The sequence below is a fragment of the Synchiropus splendidus genome, chromosome 1 (assembly GCF_027744825.2).
Source record: "Synchiropus splendidus isolate RoL2022-P1 chromosome 1, RoL_Sspl_1.0, whole genome shotgun sequence".
Classification (NCBI taxonomy): domain Eukaryota; kingdom Metazoa; phylum Chordata; class Actinopteri; order Syngnathiformes; family Callionymidae; genus Synchiropus; species Synchiropus splendidus.
Genome location: NC_071334.1, coordinates 37,083,190 through 37,109,516, shown reverse-complemented (window position 1 = coordinate 37,109,516; position 26,327 = coordinate 37,083,190). Strand labels below are relative to the sequence as shown.

At 42.4% G+C, this 26,327-nt stretch overlaps 2 protein-coding genes across 2 annotated transcripts; one reads left to right on the top strand and one right to left on the bottom strand.

Moving 5' to 3' along the window:
• Positions 1–753: 753 nt before the first annotated feature.
• On the top strand, positions 754–9,352 carry ndufs7 (NADH:ubiquinone oxidoreductase core subunit S7). Its single transcript, XM_053887506.1, has 8 exons — positions 754–811; positions 1,214–1,250; positions 4,545–4,601; positions 4,750–4,873; positions 6,680–6,859; positions 8,467–8,513; positions 8,916–9,004; positions 9,112–9,352. The coding sequence occupies exons 1-8, from the start codon at positions 796–798 to the stop codon at positions 9,207–9,209; spliced, it is 648 nt and encodes a 215-aa protein (XP_053743481.1). The 5' UTR covers positions 754–795; the 3' UTR covers positions 9,210–9,352.
• Positions 9,353–10,423: 1,071 nt separating this feature from the next.
• gamt (guanidinoacetate N-methyltransferase) lies at positions 10,424–12,939 on the bottom strand. The gene is made up of 6 exons (XM_053887494.1): positions 12,609–12,939; positions 11,694–11,839; positions 11,550–11,613; positions 11,423–11,490; positions 11,093–11,203; positions 10,424–10,648 (listed from the first exon to the last, which is right to left on the bottom strand). The coding sequence occupies exons 1-6, from the start codon at positions 12,784–12,786 to the stop codon at positions 10,508–10,510; spliced, it is 708 nt and encodes a 235-aa protein (XP_053743469.1). The 5' UTR covers positions 12,787–12,939; the 3' UTR covers positions 10,424–10,507.
• Between the last annotated feature and the right edge of the window lie 13,388 nt (positions 12,940–26,327).

Here is a 26,327-nt window from a genome sequence, read left to right as displayed (position 1 = left end):
TCTCGAGAAAAAAACAACAACAAAGGAACAAACTGGAAAAGATTGCACAAAATAAATCAGGACTATCATGTGATAACATGTACTGGAATTTCCTCTCTTAAATAAAATCAGTTGATTATTTAATTTACAGTATAATAAGATGACTGTGACTGTTTAAGTAGTTGTCTTTCTGTGCATTCCTAAAACAGTCTTAACAACAGCAGAGTGCAAGGCACACCTTGGAGTGACCTCTAAAAAATAGGTAGGTAGGTAGGTAATATTAATTCCTGGTGAATGTTCCTTTGGGAAATTAGAAATAATGATAATAATTGGTACTTTGAAGGGAACAACTGTCTTGAGCTGTTCTACCCCACAATTTTTTTTCAAGGAACATTAAGGAAACACACAAAACATGACAACGTGCAGTTCGATGATTTTCTATATGTGCATTTGATATTTATATTAATGGAAACATGAAATGAAAATAAACAGGAGGAACACGGTGGAATAGATATGATGGTACTTACCACATCAATTAGATGGCACACACAAATTGTGATATTTAAAAAAAAAATAAAAGCACAATCTTGTAAACTACTCCCTACAATCAGCCTTTCTCTGTCCATTTAGTCCGTTTTTTTATTCTGTTTTTGTTCTTCTTTTTGGGACTTAGCGTTTGGTAATACGCTTAAATGAAAGAACGTGTGATTTTGAATGAAATCCTGTGCTTACAATACGTCCGTTCCTGTAACAACAGCGCCCTCCGCAGTGTGAGCTCATAAACGGTCTCAGTTTGACGTAAGTAGGATTTCGAAGATGGCGGCGTTGGTTGGTGAGTTGTGTTTTCATTAAAAGGGGGTGCTTTTTAATGCAGAGCGATGCTTTTCGCAGTATATTTAGGACGTTACTGTAAAACAAAATACATGTCTATTTTGTATTATGAGTCCATGCGTCGTCGATTGTCTGCTTTGGACATGAATGTTGTGTTACCAAACTGACCTTGCTTCGTCTGCGTTAGCATAGCATGCAAACTAGGCAAAGCGGTGCGTTTAGAAGTCACAATGATGATATTAGTTTGTAATGTGCCGTTGCGCAGGTAGGACATTTCTATCAGTCACTGTGAACATGTAAATCGTTGTTCGGACCAGTGTAGTATTATGCTGCTACGCTTTTTATTTACAAGTAACGTGTCACAAAAGTTAATTTTTTTTAGTGAAACATTTTTATTTTTCAGTTCCTCGCCAGGCCCTTCGTGGCTTCTTTTCATCGAGGTAAGTAGCTTTAAATCAGATTCCAAAGTTAAATTAATCGCTTCTAAATTTGTCCACCTCAGGTCAGGCTTCTTAGAATTTCTTCCTGGTTGTGTCACCGTGTGGTTCTTAAACCGTAGTCAAAACTAGGCGTCTAACGATTATTTTCGTTGCAGGCGAATCAGTTGATTATTTTTTCAATAGGTCGACCATTCCGGCTTTTCTTTGTGAGCACCTATTTTGGATGTATGTACAGTGGCTTGAAAAAGTATTCATACCCCTTGAACTTTCCCACATTTTGTCACATTCCGTCCACAAACATGAATATATTTTATTGGCATTTTAGATAAAAGGTCGACATAAAGTGACACACAATTGTGAAGTAGAAGGAAAATTATACGTGGCTTTCAATTAGCAAACGTCTGAGGCTGTCACAGAACAGCTGTATTTATACTAAGGTTCGATTACACACAGGTAGACTCTATTTAATCATTAGGTTAATAGCTGATCATTCAGCAACCATCAGGCAACCCCTGAAGGCAAATGGTTGCACTAAGAGAAAAGGGGTCTGAATACTTTTGCACGCCACATTTTTCAGTTTTTTATTTAAAAAAAATTGAAAGTCATGTATAATTTTCCTTCTACTTCACAATTGTGTGTCGCTTTATGTTGATCCTTCATCTAAAATGCCAATAAAATATATTTATGTTTGTGGTCGGAACGTGACAAAATGTGGGAAAGTTCAAGGGGTGTGAATACTTTTTCAAGCCACTGTATGTATGTAATCTTAAATTGCTTACATTATCTCGCCTGTCAAAGTGACTCTGTTCTACTTGGATGGCATACACATATATTAATATAATTTCACATAATCCAGTTTTTCTATCACAGATGGGAATTGATAAAATGTATGTGATTCAGATTCTGATTCCATTTTTGATACTGGTTAGCCATTGTTTCTTAGCGATTCTCTTTTTCAATGGGGAGAAAACAAAAAAGGCTATATTAGCATCAATATATTTGGGTATCATTTAGGTTTTCATTAGGGCTCCGGCTAATAATTTAGTAATCGAGCATTGTAGCGAATATTTTTTAGATAATCCAAATAATCTTTTTTTTTTTTTATTAATTAAAGAGGTATTGTGGATACACAACAAAAGTGTGATATTCCATTTATGAATGAATCACAAAGGCGCTTCCTTTTTCAAATAGCTTTGTTTTGCAAGAAAATAAAACAAATATTAAAATAATAATCAGTATTTATTTACCCTATAGTTGAAAGAATTGTCTGAAAGTTGGCGCACGTCATTAATAATCATCTAGAATACTATTTCTTAGCACAGTTGCTCAGCTGCCACAGTCACAGGTACGGGAAATGTGTCCACTCCATGTCAGTGATGATTTGCTGGAAAATAAGAGAAACAATAATTACTCAACATTACTAAAACTGAATGACATATTATGCATTTGTGAACCCTTAGGTTCTATGATGAGCTCTATATGAACATTGTTGCATGTGTGGCATTGTAGACAGTTTTATGTATTTGAAGTGTGTTATATGACCATTTGTGCTAACATGGTTCCATACAAATGGAATTTGTGAGTTTAGTTATCCACGCAGCCTCCATACCTGGGGAAGCGATATAGAACAAGTGCGTACCATGTCAAAATTTGCTAACAGTATTAGCAGTGACTGGCTGCTTTAAAAGGTTTCCTCATAATGTCACAAGTGACAACAGCTAACTACACACAACTTAATTCACTATTTATGCTATTAAATAATATTACATAACATAACACCGAACAACACTATAAAACTTTTAAACTTCTACTTATAAAGAAAACTATATAACAATAGAAAATACACCGTATTTAACTTAAAATATATTTTATGTATTCAAATATAATGGTGTTCTAAAATATATTCACTTAATCGGGTCTTGCCTTTACAAAGAACTTGAGGTTATATGTTTAACCATTTGGACATTTTTTTCTCTATTTTTGTAATTTGACTTCTTGCCTTTGCAAATCTCTGACCCTGCTCAGAGTGGGTGAAATAAATAGATTCAGCAATGTACCCCAAGCAAACGACTGAAGAGAATCTGGATGACTTCTGTTTGTAGTCATAGTTGAACACTCTAACGGTGATGGTTGTTGAGCCTCTGAGCCAGAGTTGGCTCGTTAGAATGAGCTATGTCGACGATGTAATGCATGGACCTGAGTGCACTCTGACCTAATATAACCAGTCTTAAGCACAAAATGAGCCTTGACTGATGGGAGACACAATCCTACTCTACCCTCATGCACTTTAGTACATTAGTTGTGTCTTGTAATGATGTGTTCGTTCAACTATAATGTCTAGAATGTCTGTGCTAGACAGCTGCGGACTCTGTCCCTTGAACATATAGATCAGCTGCTTTTCCTCTGTAAAAATCTATATTTGCACCCAGGGACCAGGTTCTTACGATATTGTTAAAAAAATGTTAGGTGAGGTTCAATCATGTTTCCATGAGGAAAGAAATGCATTTCTGTCTTTATACAGAACTCTTTTGGTACGCCACATGGACAAATATGTTATTGGGTGATTTTTCTTTAGAAATTTGCATTGCCCTATGTGAGAGGTCGCAACAACATTTGTTTACATAGGCATGGAAATAAATATTTAAGATTTGTCAAATAGTACTCGTTATTTGTCTTTTTTTTAACTTCTTACTGAAGTGACATTAAAGAATTCGAATCGAAGTGAATCGTTAGTGATTCGAATCAAAATCAAATCGTAAGTTTCTTAGCAATACCCAGCCTTAGCCCTGACCATATGTCATTTGCCACTTCACTTACCTGAAAAGGTACATTCATACCAAACGCAGGCGTCTGATTTACATGTTAAGCCAATGTACGGCCGTAATTGGGTTCGACAAACTGTTGTGCTACACTATGCAGCATGTTCAATCACAATTTTCTTCAGATTAAGCAACAATGCTATATTCACATTGGTTTACATCGAAGCACAGCTGAGAATGTTCAGCAGCTGGACAGAAAAAGAAACTTTCGCGTTCTTGAGATTGTGTTTTGCAATCGCAATTTCACTCAAAATACAAGAACCTTTCAGAGACAGCGGGAAATTGTTTTGTTTCTGCAAACCAACGGCCACAGGAGTGTGAGTAGCATAAAAGCGTTGCCAGATTACCTTTGGTGTGAACACCTTTTTTTTTTTTTAGGTGTGATCATTGTCCGTTTGGATAGTTCTGTTCACTAAATGAATTTTCTTTCAGTGGTGGCAACTGATGAATCTAATAATCTTCTTTATCACCTCAGGCCCATCTCAATTTTTGCGTTACACTGCAGCACCAAGAATGACTATAGCACCACAAGGTGAGACAAACTGCAGTTCTCAGTATCTCAATGACTGAGCACTTTCAAGAATTCAAATCTTCATCTTTGTGTTTTAAAACAACTGAAAATAGACATTCATTAAATCCTCATCTTGACTTCATCCACTCTTTTGTCCTCCACTGATCAGTGTGGTTCCAGTCAGAGAGAAGAGCACTGCAGTTGCTGCTTCTGCCAAACCAGCAACTATATCCAGCAGCAAGGGTGAATATGTCATCACCAAGCTAGATGACTTGGTCAACTGGGCTCGTCGGGTGAGGCAATGTACATTATGTTTTCCGCGCCTGTTCATTTAATCTGGAATATTTATTATAAGTGGCTTCAGGGTACCTGCGTTGACTATATTTACACTATCTACACATCTTCATTGTTTCAAATGTTCTAAGTGTTTGGTGAATTTAATGAAGGTGAAATGAGTACACTTGCTCGTAACTTGAGATCTGCATCTGTATTACTTCACTCAGGCGAGGTGCGTTATTTATTAGAACTTAGAATTTATCAGAACCCAAAGTAGACGCAAGAGTAGTGGTGCTGTTCGCTGACAAAAGATAACAGGAGCATGAGACTGTGGGACAGTTAAGTGAGACGTGGCGTCATGTGAACAAACGGCGCATTGATCCTTTCGCAATGAGTGTCCTTAAATTGGTCAAATATCTCCAATGTTGGACTTCAGTCGTCCTACATCACTTGTTAGTCAGAAAATGGATTTGTTCATGTTCCGAACGAATATATGATAAAATGAAGCACGTCTTGCATCCATTCACTTTGTACATATGTCTGACTTGAATTTGATAAATGCTGATGAGAAACCTTCAGTGTTGCAAATGTTTTTGGGTTTTTTTCCCCAAGTGTGGGAATGCTCCAATCAGGGTTTTGCTGCCGATCACTGATACCGATCACATGGATTGACAATGAATTTGTTATCAAAATGATGAGACCTTCCGTGTACTTGATGTGAAAACATGCATCATTAAATCATTTAAATTCAGACATGTTTTAATATACCTCTTCAAGAAGGCAAAATATAGGAAAAAAAAAACATTGCAGAATGCAGGAACTATTCTGTCAAAAGGACAACAGATAAACATTTAATTCGATGTGAGAAGTCGCAGTTTGGTGAGTCTCTTGGGACTTAGCTACGTCTGTGAAATATTTACATACTGTCGGCTTGTAGTGGGACTCCAAGACAGAGAGCACTGCATTTAAAAGTTTCTACTAACTTAGTACGTTTTCAACAGTTTCAGATTCAGGTGGCTGACAAACGCTGCACCCGTCTCTGCATAAACAACACCTGAAAAAGGTTGCTCAGCTAGCTCTGTGAAATTCTTTATTATTTCTTTGGCAATCAGATTAGCGTTCCGAATGTCACGCTCGGACCGGCGGGCGGGCTGTTAGCGCAGCTAACAGCCTACTGCTGCTGTTCGCACTGTAATTTCTCCCACAGTTTTGACCACGCCTGTCGCTATTTCTTCATTTTGAATTTTACATTCGTGCTACCTCTGCCGTGGTGTTTTGACCATGAATTGGCTTCTCTAATGTCATGACGAATGGACCTGCTGTCACTAATAAGGTTTTAAGCAGTGTACTTGCCTCACAAAACAATATTTAGGTCATAATGTGATACATTTAACACCATTGATTCAACATTTTTCCAACACTCATGCATCAGAAAAGTTTTTTAACCCTTGAACTGTAAAAATAAACACAAAATCACTATTATATTTACTTCTGGCCTTGTAAAAAAAAAGTAATCGTCATTGACTTAAATTAAATCAGAGAAAGGAACAAAAGCACTGCTGCACATTTAAATATCAGTATGAATCCAACCCTGGTCACAGTTTAAAGAGGCACCCACTCCCCAGAAACTCTACATACTAGGCTTCTATTTCTGTTTCTATTTCTGAATCACACTTTACGGCGAAACGTGACGACTGAGTACACAGCGCTTGATGTTTAACACCCTGGTCAACGCGCCACGACCGCCTACATGTTGTGGATACCATGACACTGTTACTGTGGAAGTCTGTCATTGTGATCAATTGCCTGCTATATTTCCATAGAGCTCTCTGTGGCCGATGACATTCGGGCTTGCCTGCTGCGCTGTTGAGATGATGCACATGGCGGCCCCCCGTTATGATATGGATCGTTTTGGGGTGGTGTTCAGAGCAAGTCCGAGACAGGCTGATGTCATGATTGTGGCCGGTACACTGACCAATAAAATGGCCCCAGCTCTTCGGAAGGTGAGTCACGAGGCCGTGCTGGTCTACGTCTGGTGGGAAATGTCAGCATATATTTACATCTCCAGGGGTTGGACAAAATAATGGAAACACTTTAAAGCTGAAATAGCTTTAAGGTGTTTCCATTATTTTGTCCAACCTCTGTATGTTTCTCATATTTTGGTAGACAGTATCTGATATTCACGTAAAGGGGACCACTTACAGTAACCCATGATTTCAGAGTTATCAATAGTGTTGGGTAGATTAAACGTCACTCTAACTAAAGACACCATCTTTCAAGACACTATTTTGCTGCGATTCACAAGTCGCACCGTGAAGTACTGAAGTGGCACTGTAAGCGAAGTGTTTTAACCAGTGAGGGAGAGTTACTTGGATTTGTTGCTGTTAAACACTACAGCTCTGTCAATTGATAATATGGAGCCGAGTACCCCTTGACAGATATGAGCAGTTGCATTCCTGTTTTTTTTTTTTTTTTTTAGCTATGCTTGTGCTCAGTCAGAGATAGATCTGGACATTGAAATCATAACCCCTTCTCTGGAGTTGAAGTGAACGTTTTGCCACCTACTGAAACCCCAAGAAACTTTATGGTGTCAATGACAAGAATGAGGATGAACAGACCAAGCGAACATCTTCACTCAGTCGGGAGTTTGCATGACATCAGATAGTTTGACAGTTACATTAACACATTAACTTGCATGTTAAAGTGCAGCAACTGACTCACCAAGATGACACATTTTCATTTTTATTGAACGGGTGACGTTTGAAAAAGGCACAGACTTACAGGCACAATTCATGCCCCATGTTTGTTTTCTTCTTTAGTGGTTCTGAGCAAGGGAGCCATTTTGTAAACTTTAACGTGTTTTGACTTTGAAATTACACACATTTTGATTTGATTTTGATGTGAAGCTATTCTATTGGTTTGTGAAATTTGATAACTGAAGAGGAAACTCTATGGATCCAGTCGTTTCCGTCTCCACATAAACAACACCTGAAAAAGGTTGCTCATCTAGCTCTGTGAAATTATTTATTTCTTTGGCAATCAGATTAGCGTTCCGAATGTCACGCTTTGACCAGCGGGAGTTTCTAAGCGTCAGCTGCGCTAACAGCCTACTGCTGCTGTTCGCACTGTAATTTCTCCCACAGTTTTGACCACGTCTGACGCTATTTCTTCATTTTCAATTTTACATTCATACTACCTCTGCCGTGGTGTTGTGACCATGAATTGGCTTCTCTAATGTCATGACGAATGGACCTGCTGTGACTAATAAGGTTTTAAGCACTGTACTTGCCTCACAAAACAATATTTAGGTCATAATGTGATACATTTAACACCAAAAAAACACTGAAGATCAGAACAAGATCACATCTAAACCAAGCAGTTGTAAAGCATGGCGCATGAGGTTTTTTTCCACCGGATTTGGCTGGGCCAGAATCTAGAACGCCCCACAATCGTTAGCATTTATGATGTTGCACATTGGCCGCAGAGCTAGGTTGTGAGATAAGGACTCATTTATATCACCTCAGTCAATGTGCTTGCGTGTGGCTGTGTAAAGATCATAACAAGCCTGTTTGTGTTTAGATCTGATTCCAACTCTGCTTCTTCCCAATAGGTCTACGACCAGATGCCTGAGCCCAGATATGTCATCTCCATGGGAAGGTAAAGCCACTGAGAACATTCCATCTCTGTATCGAAACATTGTTTAGACACTGTGCTCCCACAGGTGGTCACTCCATGCCTCAGCATCTAGCATCACTGCAGATTTATTAACTGCATTATCCCACATAAGCATCCAGCTCTGGACCATCTGTGGCAGTTTACCCTAACACAAAATCCTGCTATTCTGGAGTTCTCAGCTGTCGAGTGCTGACACATTTGCTCTTGCCTCAATTGACAAGCTCAACATCCACTTTCTTTTTTAGTCATAAGATTTATGTGTCTCTGCTTCCTCTTGGTCATTTCCCTCAGGTGATTGAGAGAAATTTTAAACCACTTAACCATCCAAAAAAGTGTCAAACACTTAACCACAGAGCACAATTAACCAGAGCTTCTCTTCTTCAGCTGCGCTAATGGAGGAGGCTACTACCACTACTCTTATGCCGTGGTCAGAGGCTGTGACAGAATTGTACCTGTGGACATCTATGTTCCAGGTATTCTCGACCACATCTTCCTCGATCTACTAGCACCTTGATTTGAATAGCTTTGCGATAAGCGCACATGTTGATCTGCACCTGACTTACTCCAATGCTTGTCTCAGGCTGCCCCCCCACTGCAGAAGCACTTCTCTACGGAACATTACAGCTGCAGAAGAAGATCAAGCGTGAAAGGAAGATGAGGATCTGGTACCGAGAGTGATTGTGTTGTGTGAATATTCAAGTTTGAGAATTTATTTCTGTGTTCGACTCTATTGAGAACTGTCATGAAGTCTTTACAGTTGTCTGCTTCACTGCATCCTGTTTGTCCTGGGTCATATTTTAAATAAACCAATATGAAAATCATTTGAATAGGTCCTTCTTGAAGTGACAGTCATTGTCATGTGCTTCAGTTTCTTTCTAGTAGGGACCAATTTGAATGATTGCCCAACGGAAAAAATGGAAGAAAAAAAAATGGACAACAGTGTAATGAAAGATTGCTGAGGTGTCTTGTGTCTCAGTGTATCCAAACGTGAACCTGGAGCCTTTCTATGTGGACTTGCATCTTAATGTTCTCCTCGTGCTAGTGTGGATCTCCACTTGGCATTCTGGATTCCTCTCGCAGCTTCAAATCATTCTGTGGTTTCTTTAATGACATAAAATCACATCTAAATAAGTGTAAGAGTTATATTTAGCCTCTCCCACCTGATCATTCGCAAAACTTGCCCTAACTGTCCCCATTAGAAGGAATGAGTGGAAGATAATGACTGAAAATCATAATCATCCTCTGCAAAGTGACTTAATGGAGATATTTCAGGCTAATGCTTGAGTTGTGAAGTGCATTGATTTTGTCTGCTTGTGCGGCCTATACTTCGCAGTGCATATAAACTAGGTTGTACATGTAGTGAAGTGTCCTCGGTCTCTCTTCCCTCATAATAACCAGAACTGAACCGGGGAGCGACACTGAACGCATCGTTTTAGATTATTATTCAAATGAGAGCTTGTGCTGGCTGTGGATGTTGATCAGATATTTTGTATGAGATCCATACATGAATATTGATGATTTTAAATTCTTCTCACAGACTAGTAAAGATCTCTGTTTTAAATAAATGGAGCTCTCTGTCAACTGTTTCATGGTCTATGCTTCACAGGGTTAATGCATGTCATTTTAATATACTTGTTTAATAATGTATGGTGTTCGAGTATCACAGTGAGGTGATTTAAGCAACTTTAAGTTAAACAGAAATTCAAAATAGGTCCAAACAAAGGTAATAGTGATTAGTCGACTAATCGGAAAAATAATGAATAGTCAACAACGAAAATAATCGTTAGATGCAGCCTCAATATAAACAAAGTGTGTATTGATGCATGAGCATGATTGAAATAATACGAGTTTTATTTATTTCTGATTTATAAAACAAGAAACCTCATGTGGACAATGATTGACTTGGGGTTTATTGAAACATTCCAGACAATGAGGCTGGCAGTAAAGTAAAGACGTTACAGCGCTGTAGACATCCTTCACTCTTTGATAACGGTGGGAGTGATCATCTTGCGGAAAGAATAGTATTTGCACTCGGAGGGGGGAAGAATGTCCATGGTGGTGGTGCTGATCTTCTCCGTCTTGAACCCAGCATGGAGCAGATGTGGCACCTGCGTCTCCTGAAATCATTAACAGAAGTTGTGCTGTGTCCCTTTATCAATAACCTTGTCACTATCTTTGATGTGGTCAGACCCTTTGAAGCCACGTGGGTCTGTAGGGGTATTGTGAAATTTGATGCCCCCCCCCCAATAAGTTTTCAGAAACTACAGTTGCGACCATCAACAATATGGTTAGACCTTGACACGGCACGCCCCAGGCCATGTGAAAGCCACCCATCAGTCGCAATGACCATGATGTGAAATTATTAAAGTCTTGCTAGCAGTATAAACTTAAAATAGGTAAACATATTCTGGTAGTTGTTAGGACATCTAAGCTCCAGAAGGTGCTACATGTGCCATGCATGAGTATCTCCTCAGCGGTTTCAGCATCAGATAACGTGTCAGTGACGTTGCTAAAAGCATTACATTTGTACTTCCTGGAAAATAATCTGGATTCAGGCTCACCTGGAACATCGTCTCGATGTCATCATATTTGGTCTTCAGCAGCTCGCCCCAGGAGGTCAGGTTGCAGTAGGTGAGAACACCACCAGGCTTCAGCAAACGGTGGGCATGGCCCTGCCGAGATCATCAGAAATTTGAATAACCACTATTCGTAGGTAATTGAAGGCAAATTATTATTTTAGTCCTTTTTGAGCGAATGTGATGGTTTAAAAATTGTATTCCAAGTTGCTTTGGATTGCAATCTGTGAAATATGTGATTAAAAAAAACAATATGAAATTGTGGGTATGTTTCTCTTCACAACCATCTGCCTATCAAGGAGTTGAACTACTAACCTTGATAAAGTCGAACTGGTGAGTATGCCATGTGTCCTCTGACAGTGGGTATGTGTCATACAGGATACCTGGGAGGAGAGGACGACTTCAGTTGTAAATATGTTATTCTCAGCACAGGTAAACTCACCATCAAAGTGGTTGTCAGGCAGGGTGGGTACAACTTGTTCCCAGAGACCCTTCAAGGGGACAACCTGCAGTGAGGTGACAAAAACAAATGTGCATTAAAGGACAAGCAGGAATCTCTGCCCCAACCAAGATGCATGTCACAAACCTTATGCGGCTGTTCCTTGGCCCACATCTCAAGTCGCGCAAAGACGCCGTCATTGCACTCAATTATCCAGTGTTCTTCAATGGGAAATGATTCAATCTTGGTGGCAGCAATGGCCATGCCGAAGCCAATCTCCAGAACGCGACCACCTTGACAAAAAGAAAAAACAGCACAATGAGGATAGCGATGAATGGTGAATGCACTCTTCAGTCAGCATCAATTATTTGAAGTCTGTCAGGACTGGATTGGAATGAATGAAATTTCAGTGTAGAAAAAAAAGATACTTATGGACTATCTGATGCCCTTTGAGCCCTTGTAATGATTTATTGTAATCCTGCAACAGGTGCAAATCACCCTGAAGCAACAGAAGTTGTGCAGATAAGACCGAGATAACACAAAATACCTGATAAATTGTTGCAACATAAATACAAGTCACAATGCATGCATGGTTTGCTCGGTGCATCTGTCCTTTGACCCACAGGTCTGCTTGTCTATTTTCACCTAAAGCTGAAGATGAAACTGTGCGCTGAACATTTGGACGCTTTCCATGAGCGGCAGAGCAGCTGCTCTGGTTCTCACACACTCGTGTCACCACTCGCACATGACCCTAATCATTCTCCAGAAAATACTTCATGTTAAGACAATGCTCGGAGAAAAAGCATTACGGAAAACTGTATTTTGAGCGTTTGCATGTTCTTTGCATCTGTGAGCGCATTGTTGCGCATTTTTCGTTTCTGAGAGTTCTTATATCAAATAAACAAAATATCTGTTGCTTCGATTGACGTCCACCATTGTATTTAGTTAGTTTTATTTCTTGTTCTAGTCATTCTGTACTGAACCACTTGTACAACAGTTACATGAGGACACAGTCGGACACGCACGGAAGAGTGGCAGAAGTGAGAGAGCGCGAGTGAGTACCTTTCGAAGTCGCCACGGTCGCCAGGGAGTGCATGTATGGGGTCTCCCAGCGTTCCATCACGGGCTTGCCCATAATCTCCAGATGGGTGTCCGCTTCGTTGTAGCCGGCGCTGGCGTCGTGCCAGGAGGCTTTACAGTCCTCTCCTTTGGAGAATATGGGCTGGGCTGTGGAGGTCATGTTGTCTGGAGGTAGCGCTGGTTCTACTGACGAGGTCTGCGATCAGACGAGGTCGGGTAGCGGTAGGCAGAGCTTTATATGGGCGCAGAAGTGCTGACTCAAGCGCGGGGGCTGAACCCGTGCCTGTTGGAACGGCTGGTTCACTCGGGTCAAGATGGTTCACTCTGAGGCACATTCGCTCACATCAGCAAGCGCAGTCTTTGGACCGCACATAAAGTCGTATGATAAAAGAAAGTATCGGTAAAACACCGTTGGCTTCGTACCTTAGCGTGGGAAACGAACAATGGTCGTGGTCATCGCTTTCCTTTCTGTTTTCTTTCTATTCTTAGAACGACAGACTGTATGAAAAAATGTAGAGTGCTACTGGTAGGTCTGAGGATTACCAAGTAGACATCTTTCAAAAATACATTATTATTATAATTGTTGTTGCTGGATAATTCTTTATTTTCGTATATTTTTAAACATTTTTGTTTCTATATACATAACCACCACTTCAATTTTGCATCGCTTTATGCGGTCCTGTGCAATATTCAATTTAAGCAACTGAGCAACATACACTGAGGATTGTGGAGACAAGCTTTAGCTTACCTTCTACTTATAATTTCTGGACATTTGATTTGTATTTTTGTTCCGTGTTTCGTGGTAAAAACGAAAATGTGAAGGGTGCAGACATTTTCAACAGGGTGATTGCTCTTGCTTTTTCTAATCAGTGGTTGTCTGTGTGGACAGCTGAGGTTAACTATTAGTGGAGTTTTGTTCGCCACTTGGACATTGACCCCAGTAAAATAAATAAATAAATAAATTAATTAATTAATTAAAAAAATGTATGTGTGTGTGTGTGGCTAATTGGACGTTAAATAAGATGCTCTGAGAAGTACTTGTTACATTGTCATCTCAGATTACATGCTGGTTAGCTCAGTGGGAAGATCATCCGTCTAGGGGTCAGAGGTTCGAATCCCACTCCTAACAGAATGGGCATAATGAGAGTTGAATGACATCTTCCAGTTGGGTCCTTGGGCAAGACCCTTAACACATTTGCCTAGCTCATTGCATGATGAGTGAGAGTAAACAGAATGCCAGACCGGCTCAAACGTCACCCGGGTTAACAAGGTGTGCGTGAAATGCTGAGGAACCAGGACATTGTGATGAGAAGTGTGCGAGTGGAACAAGACAAAGACGGCAATGGATACGAGATGATAACAAAGCTCTGTTGGAGTGCTACTACCATAGTAACCCTAAGCAGCGGTTATACAATGGGTTCAATGCTGCTATCACAACTAGAGACTGAAGAGGTACAACACGTTAATGTTAACATCGACTCCCCCCGAGATTGGGTGCAGAACTGAGAGAGGAACTAACTGACCTGAGGTGACCTGTCAACCCCGACACTGATTAGCAAGGATAAGTGAAGTACCTCCAGAGATCCTAGCCAATGTGAATACAGTGATAGAAACTGCAATTCAAACTGCAAAAATTGCAAATTCCAACTGCAAACATCACTGAGACCAATGAGCTGATGTACAGTACAGCTAGAGTGAGATGCTTGGACACCAGAAGGGCACTGTGAAGGCAAATAAAGGGCATGAGGCTAAAATCAAGGTGACAAGGAGAGAAGTCAGCCAATTGTCCGAACTCCAGAAAGGTTCAACCTAAGAAGATATGCCCCAGAGGTACAGGCAGATGGCCATACCTGAGGTCTGGAAAAGACTCCAAGACCTCCAAGCCACCCGTCTGAAGAGATACACAAGAGAAACTGAAGCCCGGCGAATGAACACTGAACCAGCCAAAGTGTACTCTCAGTGGCAAGGTAATAGCACAAAAGGCTGGAGACTGAACAGTACGAAAAAGGTCTAAGAGCAAATACCAATCTCCTTGAGCAAGGTGCCATTACCATCACAGTAGACAACTGGACAGCACCAGGTTAATTGGCCAATCACCTGCTTCTCCACAACATGGAAACTCCGGGCATCATTGCGGCTTAGATAAGTGGGCACATGGATCAATACATGGCAGTGACACAGAAGGGCAATGCTAAGGAAACCAGGGGAGCAAAACACCAGCTGCTGGTCGACAGGACATTCGCTCGAGACTGTAGAACCAGACAGACCAACCTGTGCACCGCCCGGATTGAATACAAGCAAGCCTATGACTCAATGCCACACTCGTGGATCCTGGAATGTCTGAGGGCCTTCACTGCAAACTCGATGAGGCAATGGAATACCACCCTTGAGGCCAACTTCGAGCCAATTGCATAAGTGTCCAACAAATGTGGCATATACCAAGGAGATGCTCTTTCCTCACATAGGCGTAGGCCTGAACCCCCTCAGCCAAATCATCAACAAGACTGGCTATGGATACCGACTCTGAAAGGCCTTAAGCACAAGAGCAATAGAGGCTCAGATCTACCACACCAGGCAACATCCCAGGTGCAGGCTGTGCAAAGAGGGCCTTGAAACAGTCCAGCACCCGACAGCAGGGTGTAAGATGCTGGCAGGAAAAGCATACATGGAACGCCATAACCAAGTAGCTGGTATAGTGTTCAGAAACATCTGTGCAGAGTACAAACTGGAGACCCCAAGGTCAAGATGGGAAACACCTCCCAAGGTGATGGAGAATGACTGAGCCAAGATGGGGTGAGGAAGGGAGTTTTTTTATGTATATATCTAATGTTTATGTAATGTTCTCACTGAATTGGTGACAACAAAAATGCCAGTTTTTAAACATGAGAACTAAATCTGTCCACAAACAGCAGCAACTATACAAATCTCTGCAGTCGGGTTTTGTGTCATATGTAGTTGTGAACTATAATGCCCGTTGCACCCGTTGGTGGAGTGTGTTGCGGATTTTTTGCCTACAGTAAAGATCTTGAAGTGAGAATGGTCCTTTACAAATGTTCAATAAAAAATCTTTGCAAAGAGAATGAGAGTACAAGTCCAAAGTATGACACTCTCACTGAGGAATTCTCAGCAAGCATACACCTTAATCTACTAGACAGGAGGGTTGGACAACAACATTGAAGATAAACAAGAACGTAGCAACAACCTTGAGCATCTGTGAGAAAACAATGAGAAATGATACAACCAAAAACAATGAGGCAGTCTTCACTAGTAACTGTTCATTAGTCTAAACAATAACAATAATTTTCCATCACAAGTGAGAGCCAGCATGCAGGGCAATCTCTACAGGGTCACAGTAAGTGTTTAACAATGTTATCTTATGTTTGCTATCGTCTAACTTTGATAGTTTACTGTGTCGTCATACATGCAATGTTTGATTTGCAGTCCAAATAATTACAGATTTTCACAAGCAGACTTAGACTGCCTATAAAGATCACCCCATATCAACCACAAACAGATGGGCTAGTTGTGTAGTATTCGCTAATCCTCAAACCCTTCTGGTAACATCCCAGGACCACCCCCAATTGCTCCTAAAAACATCAAAGAAAAAGAGCAGCACAGTACAAAAGGTATCAAACAAAACCCAATTACATCGTAATATGTTGAATCTTCTCCTTAATTTTTTACAAAGTCCCAGTTTTTGATCATTTTTTTCATTTGCACAGATTTGAACTGATTTTTTTATTTGCACAATGTTGGGCGTAGTATAGGGTGATGGTCTAGATCAGGGGTGTCCAAACTCATCCAAACGGGCCGCAGTGGGTGCAGATTTTTGATCCAACCCAACTAATGCACACACAGCTTCACCAATCCGGTATCTTGAGACTGTCATCAGTAGACTCAGTCTGGTTGTAGCAACTGACACCTGATTGGTTTAACTTCGTGTGCTCGATGAGTTGGAACGAAAACCTATGCCCACTGCGGCCCTTTCTGGAACATTTTGGACACTGCTGGTATAGAGCATTCAATTGTTTATGAGTGCGGTGGCCTCCATCGTGGATTCAACATTTTTCTTTGTTGCAGTAAGACCTGCCCATAAAGTTTGCTTTTGTCGACGCCTCAAGTTCAAATCAGAATGATCATTTGATAACAATTTATCCGTTGATGACGGCATTTTTTCCCTCAAATTACATCACTATGAAAAGCAACCACTTCATTTAAAAAAGGAATAACCTCTGAGCATTCCCAGTACATATGAAAAAGTCCTAGTTGTGTTCAGTGGCTAAAGCTCACAGTTGGGCGTTGCAGAAGTATACATGAAGTAACATTGGGGTGTAACATTCCATAATAATGTATAAAAAGTTGTGAATTGTGTGGAAGAAACCATCACAAGCCATTGCCTGTACAAACCATCACAAAAGGGTTTGTGTACAATACTAATCATGTTAATAAAGTCCTTCCTGAAACCAAACCTGTCCAATGAGGACCGAAGATAATCACATTCTAACCTATAAGTGATTCAAAATCTATTGGAAAATCCAAACATTGCCTGAGGCGCAGAGGCCCTGGAATCTCATTGGACGTTGTGGTCTTCGTTTTGGCCACATGTGCAGTCAAACATGCCATGGTGTTTGTGTGCAATTTTGAACAAATTTGGAAAAATTTGAGAAACTTCTCCATAGTTGTTAATTATCACAGATTTGAAACTGTCAAGTCAATTCAGACACACTACAGCCACCATACATGAGCATGTCGTGGCCCTCACAGCCCAAAGATGTAAAACAAAAGGTACTCACAGCCCAGCCATGGGCTCCCGGCCATATGGTCAAGAATCGCTGGTCTAAACCATCTTTAAGTGTTGGCCTTGTCATGTACGCACTTTAACCTCTTTGTTTTTGTACTGTTTGTATCTTCTCCTTGTGCTTTTATTTTGTTACTCCCTCTCGTTTCCGTTTCCTCTCCTTCTATCCAACTTCACAGGCAAAAGCAGCTGGCTCTCATTGTTTCATCAATCCCTCCTCGAATATATTCCTCCCGACGCCAGCTACATTTTCCAGATGGTAGATTTCGACTCTCTACTCGGGTATCTCTTCCAAGACTTCCGTGTTCCCACTTTAAGCCCTCGATCGTTCTAAATTTCTTCCGCGCTGAATTCCTATTCTGTTGCAACCCTTTGTTTTCACGTCCTTCCTCGCTATTCCTTCGTTAGCTTCCCAACCTTCCATTCATCCTGCGTGTGAGCAGTTATTGGTCTCACTTTTTAGTTAAGATAGATCTGCTAGTTTACCCCTCGTGTGCGTGAGTGTGAATAGCCACTGCCACTGTGCGCTTTCTGTTCATTGCCGCCTCGTCCAGCTTAACCCCGAGTGTGTTTTCTGTTCTCCCAGTTTTAAGGCTTGTGAATCCTAATCCGCCTTTCTCGTGTTCCAGATTCTTCCCCGTTCCCTGTGTGTTCTTCCCGGTCCGCGTTTTGGTTCCCGGCGCCCTTAGTTAATAGTTACTTGTCTGTACATTTCATTTATTTGTATCCATAGATTAAATTGTTAAATTTAATCTCGTTGTCCCTTGTCATCTGTCGACCAGTACCAACTGCACTTGGGTCCATCCTCCCACTAATCATGACAGGCCTGGTGTTTGACACCATGTGAACAAGTAAAAGGTCAGATAAATATTGCCATTGACGGAAGAATGCAGGCAGTCTAATCAGAGAAATGTTAGAAGATAAATAAAATAGAGAAAGATTTAAAAAACTGTTTATTTTTTTCAAAACATAACAAGAATAAATAACGTAGAACAAAGGACTCTCTCCAGCACATGGAACAGGTTCTGCAGCATCCTCCTTGACACCCCACAGGAACAGGGTTTGAGAGACAAGAATGTTCGTGATCGCACACTGCACCAGCAACATGGTTTTAGTTTAGAAAAGTACCTTCAATGGGGTGTATGATCCCATTGCAGGTACTTAATTGCATGTATTTTTGCGTGAAGTCTGGCGGGATGAAAGGGGGAAGAGAGAGAGATGATGCAACGGGGAAGGGAGGGGACACCAGATGGATGGAAAATGGCTTTGGACATTCTTCAACCCTAGTGTTGAAAGGTAAGTAATTTAATTATTTTAAATGAACATCAACTATTGAACCACATTACTCTAGTCATTTTGATGAGAGGAGATCTGTGCAAAAAACACACCCATCGAACTTGATCCGCACCTATAAAAAGTCTGCTGAACTCTCTGATGAGAGAAGTGACCTCAGATTTGGAATCCATTTACAGCATCCTGGTTTAAGTACAGAAGGCAGAGGGGATGGCAAAGAGGATCATAGCAGCTGCAGCAGCGATGACTCCAACTGAAAATGAAGCAGAGACAGAGGTGGCATCAGGTGCTGCAGTGCAATATTTTGGAAGGACTTTGATGAATGAAATGTAGGAGGTCTGGAACAATGTGAGCCTCATCAGACCTCATAATGGACATAAGGGCTTACCTGCCAGAGGAACCTACCCCGCATGTTGGACCCACTATCATGGTGGAAGAGATGTTCCCCAGTTTATCAAGGGCTTTCTGTGGCGATGAAGGCGATGTTATGCATCGTGGCCACGTCTGTACCGTCACAAAGATTTTTTTCAAAGACTGGGCAGGTTATCTCTGCCAGGAGGAACAGGCTGAGTCCATCAAGGGTCAGTCAACTTGTTTTTGTGAATGCAAACCTACCTTAAAGACCGATTTGTAAGTTTCATTTTCACCGTTTACCATAGTTGCTCAAGTTTATGGCCCAATAAAACAGTTTTGCATTCACAACTGTATGCTCTATTTATGTCAAACAAAAACAAAAATCCCATACAAATACAAACATGTATAATCATACTGTCACTAGTGTCACCAACAATCATATCTATCTACATATCTAATTCCATTTAACACACACACGCCTCCCCGCAGAAGGTGCATTGTCCCTGGGTTGCTCGCACCGACTAAGCACGCTATTGCCAACAAAGCACCAAGTCCAGCTACAGGCAGACCACTAAATGAGCTAAAACCCAGCCACTGAGCAAGTTAGCTGAGAAATTAACAAAACTTTGATTGTGCCCGAAATGGGAGGTAAAGGGAGGAGAAAACAAAGAAATGCCTGTTGCTTGGAGTGTAATCTTGATCTTTATCCATGCCATCATATTTTAGAAACTATTAATCCAACGACAAAGCAACAGGACCCAGCACTTCTGTTGGAGTTACAGCTGACGATTAAGTGTTGTTTATTAGTCAAGGGAAGTTAGACTGCACTTTCGGTAGCGCCTTTCAAAATTAAATTAAAATGACGGTGACGTGAGGAAACTGTATCTGCGCAAAAGTGAACTTATCACTACCTGAGATGACCGTACTTCTCAGTTCATTTTGAAGAGTCAATGAACAATGAACAAAGAACGCCACCTCACTACAAGCTAGTGCCCGGACAGGACACAGCCTATGTGACTGAGCGGCCTCGTAATCCTGATGCGGGGTTCGGGAAAAGGACTGTAGAGACAGCACCTAGAGCTGAAGGAGGAGGTGATCACCTTAGGGCAGAACGCTGGGTTAGGCCAAAGGGTGACTGAGTCCCTGTCTGCGGCGTACAACATGCAGTCTGGGCTCACCAAGACGTCACTCACCCTCTTCGTCGAAACCAGGGCCAGGATCAAGGTTTTGAGGACTTCTTGGACCTCTTAACCTTGTCCTTCGCTTTCTTGGACATCTTGGACAGCCAGAAGTGCCAGACAAGCGGGACAAGAGCTCCACTCACGCAGGTGAAGTACTCCAGTGGACCTGACACAGGCATCTCTGCTTTACAGACACTGGAGCATTTCAACAACTCCATAATTCAAAGCATCCAATGATGATGACACACTCTCAGGCTGACTGAAAAAGGAGTACACATAAAGGCGAACAGGGGGTGTTATGGGGAGAGGTGGAGCCTTCCTGGGTGGAGAGCCAATCAATCGCTCTCAGGCAGGGGGCAGGGCCTCAGAGTGCAGGTAACCAATAGCAAAGCCTGTTAGATGGCAGAGCATGTATGGCATAGAACAGAGGAGTTCAAGGTGGAAGTGGGACTGCACCAATGCTCAGCTCTGAGCCCCTTCTTGTTTGCGGTGGTAATGGACAGGTTGACAGATGAGGTTAGACAAGGAGCCCCATGGACGATGATGTTTGCAGAGGGAGAGAGGCGGAAGGAAGCGAAAGATAAGCTAGAGAGGTGGAGGTATGTCTTAGAAAGGAGAGGAATGAAGGTTAGCACCAGTAAGACGGAATAAGAGGGACCCAAGTGGACAGGTGAAGTTACAGGATGCAGAGATAAAGAAGGTGGAGGATTTTAAGTACTTTGGCTCAACTCTCCAGGGCAATGGAGAAAAAAGCAGGTGCAGGCGGGATGGAATGATTGGAGAAAAGTGTCAGGCGTGATGTTGTACATCTCTGCTAGCTGGAGGTAGCAGAAATGGAGATGCTGAGGTTCTCTCTGGGAGTGACCAGGATGGATAGCATCAGGAATGAGAATATCAGAGGGACAGCACATGTCAGGTGTCTAAGAAGCAAAGTCAGAGATGGTTGAGAATGGTTTGGACATGTACAGAGGAGAGATGACAAGTACACTGGTAGGAAGATGAGAGAGGTTGGAACAGCCGGGCAGAAGGTCGAGAGGAAGGCCAAAGAGGAGATGGAGGTGAAGGAGGACATGAGGTTTGTTGGCTTAAGAGAAGATGAAGCGAGGACAGGGTGATATCCCAGTGGAGAGGCTGCTATAACTCCTGACATTCCACCTGCCAGACTGCATATCCTCAATTTATCCCCCAAAAAGTAATTTTAAAAAGGGAAAGAGAGTCGAGGAGAAGTTTCAAAGAAAGAATGAATGAGGTCAATTACATCATTATTTCTACTGATATTTCTGCTGCCTGGGAGAACTGTAAAAATGCAGCCCATAGAGGACCATTGCAATAACATGCTTGCATGGACGGATCTGGATCTGACCTGCAAACAAGACAACAATCAAACTGATAGTGCATCATAATAAATTACAATTCATACATGTGCTTAATTCATAAGTTTACTTACCCAGCTAGCTAGTCACGTTACTTTGCAGCAGTATAGCGGTTGAAGCACATCCCTTTGTGTCACAATGTTGCCAGTTTGCGTCTGGCGTAGGCCTCTTGTGCATCTGTTCTTACATTAATACATTTTACTTTTTACTTTTCATGGTGCTCTTCATAGAAATTATAGAAATTTATATATATTTATATTATATATATTTTTACGTGGCTCATGCCACCAGTAACGTGGCCCCAGTGTGATTGTGTGAGCAACGCTGCAGACGGGAACATGGGGGATCATGTCAGCTCTTCCCTCCACTGACTTCAACGGACTTCACGGCAATCAAAAATGAATAATGTGCAAAACATATGCCATACGTTTAGTTTAGATCATGACAAAGTAAAACTAAGTCATGTTAAATGAATGGGGGGCTTGTTGCATGTGCATTGGCAACAAGGTGCATTGGTGACGTTTCAATGTGATTCAAAGTCTTCGACCAATATCTTGAAATTCCGCTGGAATATCTCTTGCTTTTCCGACTAATTTTCACAGCTCATGATGAAGAGCCGCATTGTCACGCTCTGATCGCTGTATGCGTCTTATTGAGTCATGCACTGAGCTGCAAATAAAATAAAGACAAAGACAAAGGTCTTTATTATTCTACACTGTTGTAAACATAAATGAATAAATAACCCACGAACAACATGGGCTATTCATGAATTCATCAGCCTGACGACTGAGGGGAAAAAGCTATTCCTATGATGGGAGGTTCTAGTCTGGTTTGACCGTAGCCTCCTACCAGAGGGAAGAGGAACAAACAGTCCATGACCAGGGTGAGAAGGGTCGGCTCTGATCTGACCTGCACATCTCTGGGTCCTAGAGACATACAGGTCCTGAAGAGGTGGCAGGCTGCAATCGATCAGTAGAATACACTGTAGTCTTCTCTTGTCCCAGCAGGTGGCACTGCTGTACAACACGGTGAGAGACAGTGAGGATGCACTCCATGATGGCTATGTAGAACTCCACCAGCATCTTCTTCAGCAGTCGTAGTTTTTATAGCTACTGGGCCTTCTTGATGAGAAAACTGATGGTTGGCTCCCATTTGAGGTGCTTAGTGATGGTGGTTCCCAGGAAGCGGAACGAGACCACAATGCCTCAGCCATCATGAGGCGGAATGGAGGAACTGTGATTGTCCTGAAATCCACGATCAGTTCCACTGTCTTCTGGGTGTTCAGCTCCAGGTTGTTGTGGCTGCACCAGGACACCAGCCGCTCCACCTCCCTCCTGTAAGCCAACTCATCTCCATCTGAGATGAGCCCGATGATGGTGGTGTCATCCGCAAACTTGATCAGCTTCACGGACTGGTGGCTGGAGGTGCAGCAATTAGTGTATAGAGAGAAGATGCATGGAGAGAGAACACAGCCCTAAGGAGATCCAATGTTGAGGGTCCGAGTGTTGGAGACAGTTGTCCCCAGCCACATGCACTGACTCTGGTTGGTCAGGAAGTCCGTAATCCACCTGCAGAGGGAGTCGTGCACGTTGATCTGATAAAGCTTGTCTTCAAGCAGAGGTGGGAGAATCGTGTTGAAAGCAGCGCTGAAGTCCACGAACGGGATCTTGGCATAGGTTCCTGTGAGTCCAGATGCTCTAGAACGAAATGAAGGGCCTGATTTTCTGCTTCATCAACAGATCTGTTGGCTCTGTAGGCAAAATGGAATTTAGTCCAGGAGGGGAACAGTGATGGATATCAGGTTGGATAGAACCAGGTGCTCAGAGGACTTGATCACCATAGACCTTCCGTGCCACCGGTCTATAGTCATTCAGTCCTGTGATCCTAGGTTTCTTTGGAACAGGAATAATAGTGGAGGATTGCAACATGTCGTTCAACCTCCGCTTTGAACTTTGTTCTCCGTTTTGTTTCCCTCAGTGTCACACAAGATGTGATGCTTCTTCCTCCATAGCATCCTGGGCACTGGAATTGGTGTCAAATCCACTTTTAGGTGGCTTTTTCAAATTTGAAATTTCATGCTGTTATTGAACAGTAATCCATGCTCTGTTAAATTCATACATTAAAAAAATGTATTGTGTAGTGCTTTTGTGGATGTTTTTTTTCCCCTCAAAGACGCAGTACCTGCTCTTTCTGGTTAGTAATTTAGATTGCTTGCTGTACATTACACAGCTAGAGCTCAGATGCTGATGACAGAGACTGGAAAGACAGCACTGAATTATTACGGTTTTTTTTTGTTTTGTTTGTTTTGTTGTTTTTTAAATTGAATTAATGTTTCAATCTCCTACGGATACTCTTATGTACCATGGTTTCATTGCATACCATTCAGTCAATATTTTTTCTTAAATTTGAATCACATGACACATGCCTCTTCAGGAATTGAATCTTTTCACCACAAAGGAGGTCACTAACCTCTAGAAATGTAAACTGGAAGACACCATCAATAGTACTTTTGCTTTTGCCTCTACTTATATGATCGACAGATACAGGATCAAATAGCAATCGATTGGCTCGGGACATCATTTCCATTGTTGGTTTTTCTGGTAGTTTGACTTCTATTTCATACGTGTTCCACCCTCTAACGGCCTTCGCTATTGGGTAAACCCCACTGGCCTCGGCCTGAGACGTCGATTGATTGGCTCTCTGCGCAGGAAGGCACCTCCCACTATGTATAAGACGCATGTGCTCCCGCCACTCTGCTCCCTTTTGCCACTCAGCCTGTGACTACTCATCACCATCGGGCGCTCACTATGGACCGATGCTGTGTTTCGACAACTTCGACAAGCACGAGGCCTGTGTCGCCTGTTTAGGTCAGGAGCATATTCTTGTCCCGCACGCCTCGCATCCTCCCACATCCGGGCGGGTCTAGCACGCTGGGAGCAGCCGACAAGGAGACGACCTCCCTCCCAGCGACTCAACCTTCTCAGCCAGCCCCTAAACCAGCTCCAGTAAAGGTGGTTTGGGCGGAGACCACCGAGGAGGACGACCGTCGCTTTTATGAGCAGGAAGTCCACATCAACATCTTCCTGGACGACGAGGACGATGCCTATTCAGGCATGGAGGAGGACGAATGTGCACCAGTGGGGTCCATCCAGCGCATGTTCCCCATGGAAGAGTTGCCTAACCTGTTCCAAGTGGTAGTGGAGGTACTAGGAGTACCACTCCCTGTCCCAGAGGAGCCGAAGGATGAGGACTTCGCCACATCCATGTACGTCATTGCCCCGAAGAAGTCTGCTGGACCAACTGCTACGTGCCCCAAGATGGCGCAGCTGTTGGCCCACTCCGGCAAAGACCTCATGTCTCCCCTGACCATCAAGGCTGTGGACTGGAGCCAAGCACCAGCTCCCAGATGGGAAGGACAGCACCACCGTGGTTTTCCTCGACACAGCCTACCCCTACGTCCAGAGTTTGTCAAATAATATGACGTTCCTGGCGGCAGACTAGGACAGGTCACCCCTTACGGAATTTCATTCGGTATGGTTGGATCTGTGCGACCACGCTCTCCTGCAGAGTAGCTATGTCTAGAGCAGGAAATAACATCACTTATTCAGAAGCAAGCGATCTCCAGAGTTCCATGTGAAGAGCGCAAGGGCTGATTTTACTCTGTCTACTTCCTGGTTCTGAAGAAGTCAGGAGGTCTCAGACCCATTCTGGATCTCCGAGCACTGAACACTCACATTCTTGCCCACACTCCTGCCCGTTCAAAATGCTGACAATCAGGCAATTACTTGTGTGCCAGACCAGGGGATGTTGGAGAAAATGTTGATATATCACATTAGAGACATGTGCAACAGTTAAGCTAAAGTATGATCTGTTTCCTAACACCAATGGAATGTTGAGCTGTGGTCTACCCATGCTGGACTCAGTCAGTTTAACGATAAAAGTCACTTTTGCACAAACAGAATGTTCAGCCAAGTTTCTAAGTAGTAAGACCTGGTCCTATTAGGAAGAAAACAGGGATATCTATCATCAGTAATGTCAGGTCATGATGACCCGGCCAAGCGTCCTGGATTCGTGTAATGTTGTGTATTGGATGGTGTAATGGATTTGAGGAACGCTCTAGGTCCAGTCTGTATTTAATGTGTCTGTACTTTGACTTCTGTGATGCTGACCATTGACAACTAGATGCTGATGCTGATCCGGAATAAACTATGTAACCCGCTGGCCGGACAACATAGTTGACTTGATCCCTGCGGTGCAAGGCGCCTTGAGGTGATCAAAAAAAAAAAAACGGAAAAGGGTAGAAATAGCTTTTCAGAGTAAACCAGGATATGAATATACTGTATGTCTAGCCCTCTAACTAGCTGCCCAACAGGCCTGCCTTCCACTGAACTCCAAAAGGAGCAGGGTGTCTGGGGCGGGGGTGTCAGGCCAAGGCCAGTGTCCTAGGTGGTCCAACCAATAGCGAAGGCCATTAGAGGACTACCCACATATTCATAGAACCTAGGTTACGTGAGTAACCAGCGTGGCAGGGTAGAACACTCATGCTCTGAGGGAATTTAATGCATTCCTTACATGGAGATCTTTTAGGGTTTGATACAGGTGTTGGAGTCCGAGTTGCGTTCGCTCTATTCGGTCCGATATGTGCAAACTAGCCTTGCAATAATAGGGTACAGTGTAACGTTGGCCCTCCACCGCAATATCG

Excerpts from the sequence above, each read along its gene's own strand:
- ndufs7 (XM_053887506.1), top strand. Across the intron at positions 4,602-4,749 it reads AATGACTATAGCACCACAAG|TGTGGTTCCAGTCAGAGAGA; the intron begins GTGAGACAAACT and ends TCCACTGATCAG. Across the intron at positions 8,514-8,915 it reads TATGTCATCTCCATGGGAAG|CTGCGCTAATGGAGGAGGCT; the intron begins GTAAAGCCACTG and ends TCTCTTCTTCAG.
- gamt (XM_053887494.1), bottom strand. The coding sequence starts at position 12,786 with ATGACCTCCACAGCCCAGCCCATATTCTCCAAAGGAGAGGACTGTAAA. Across the intron at positions 11,491-11,549 it reads GCCTGACAACCACTTTGATG|GTATCCTGTATGACACATAC; the intron begins GTGAGTTTACCT and ends CTCTCCTCCCAG. Across the intron at positions 11,204-11,422 it reads ACCAGTTCGACTTTATCAAG|GGCCATGCCCACCGTTTGCT; the intron begins GTTAGTAGTTCA and ends TGATCTCGGCAG.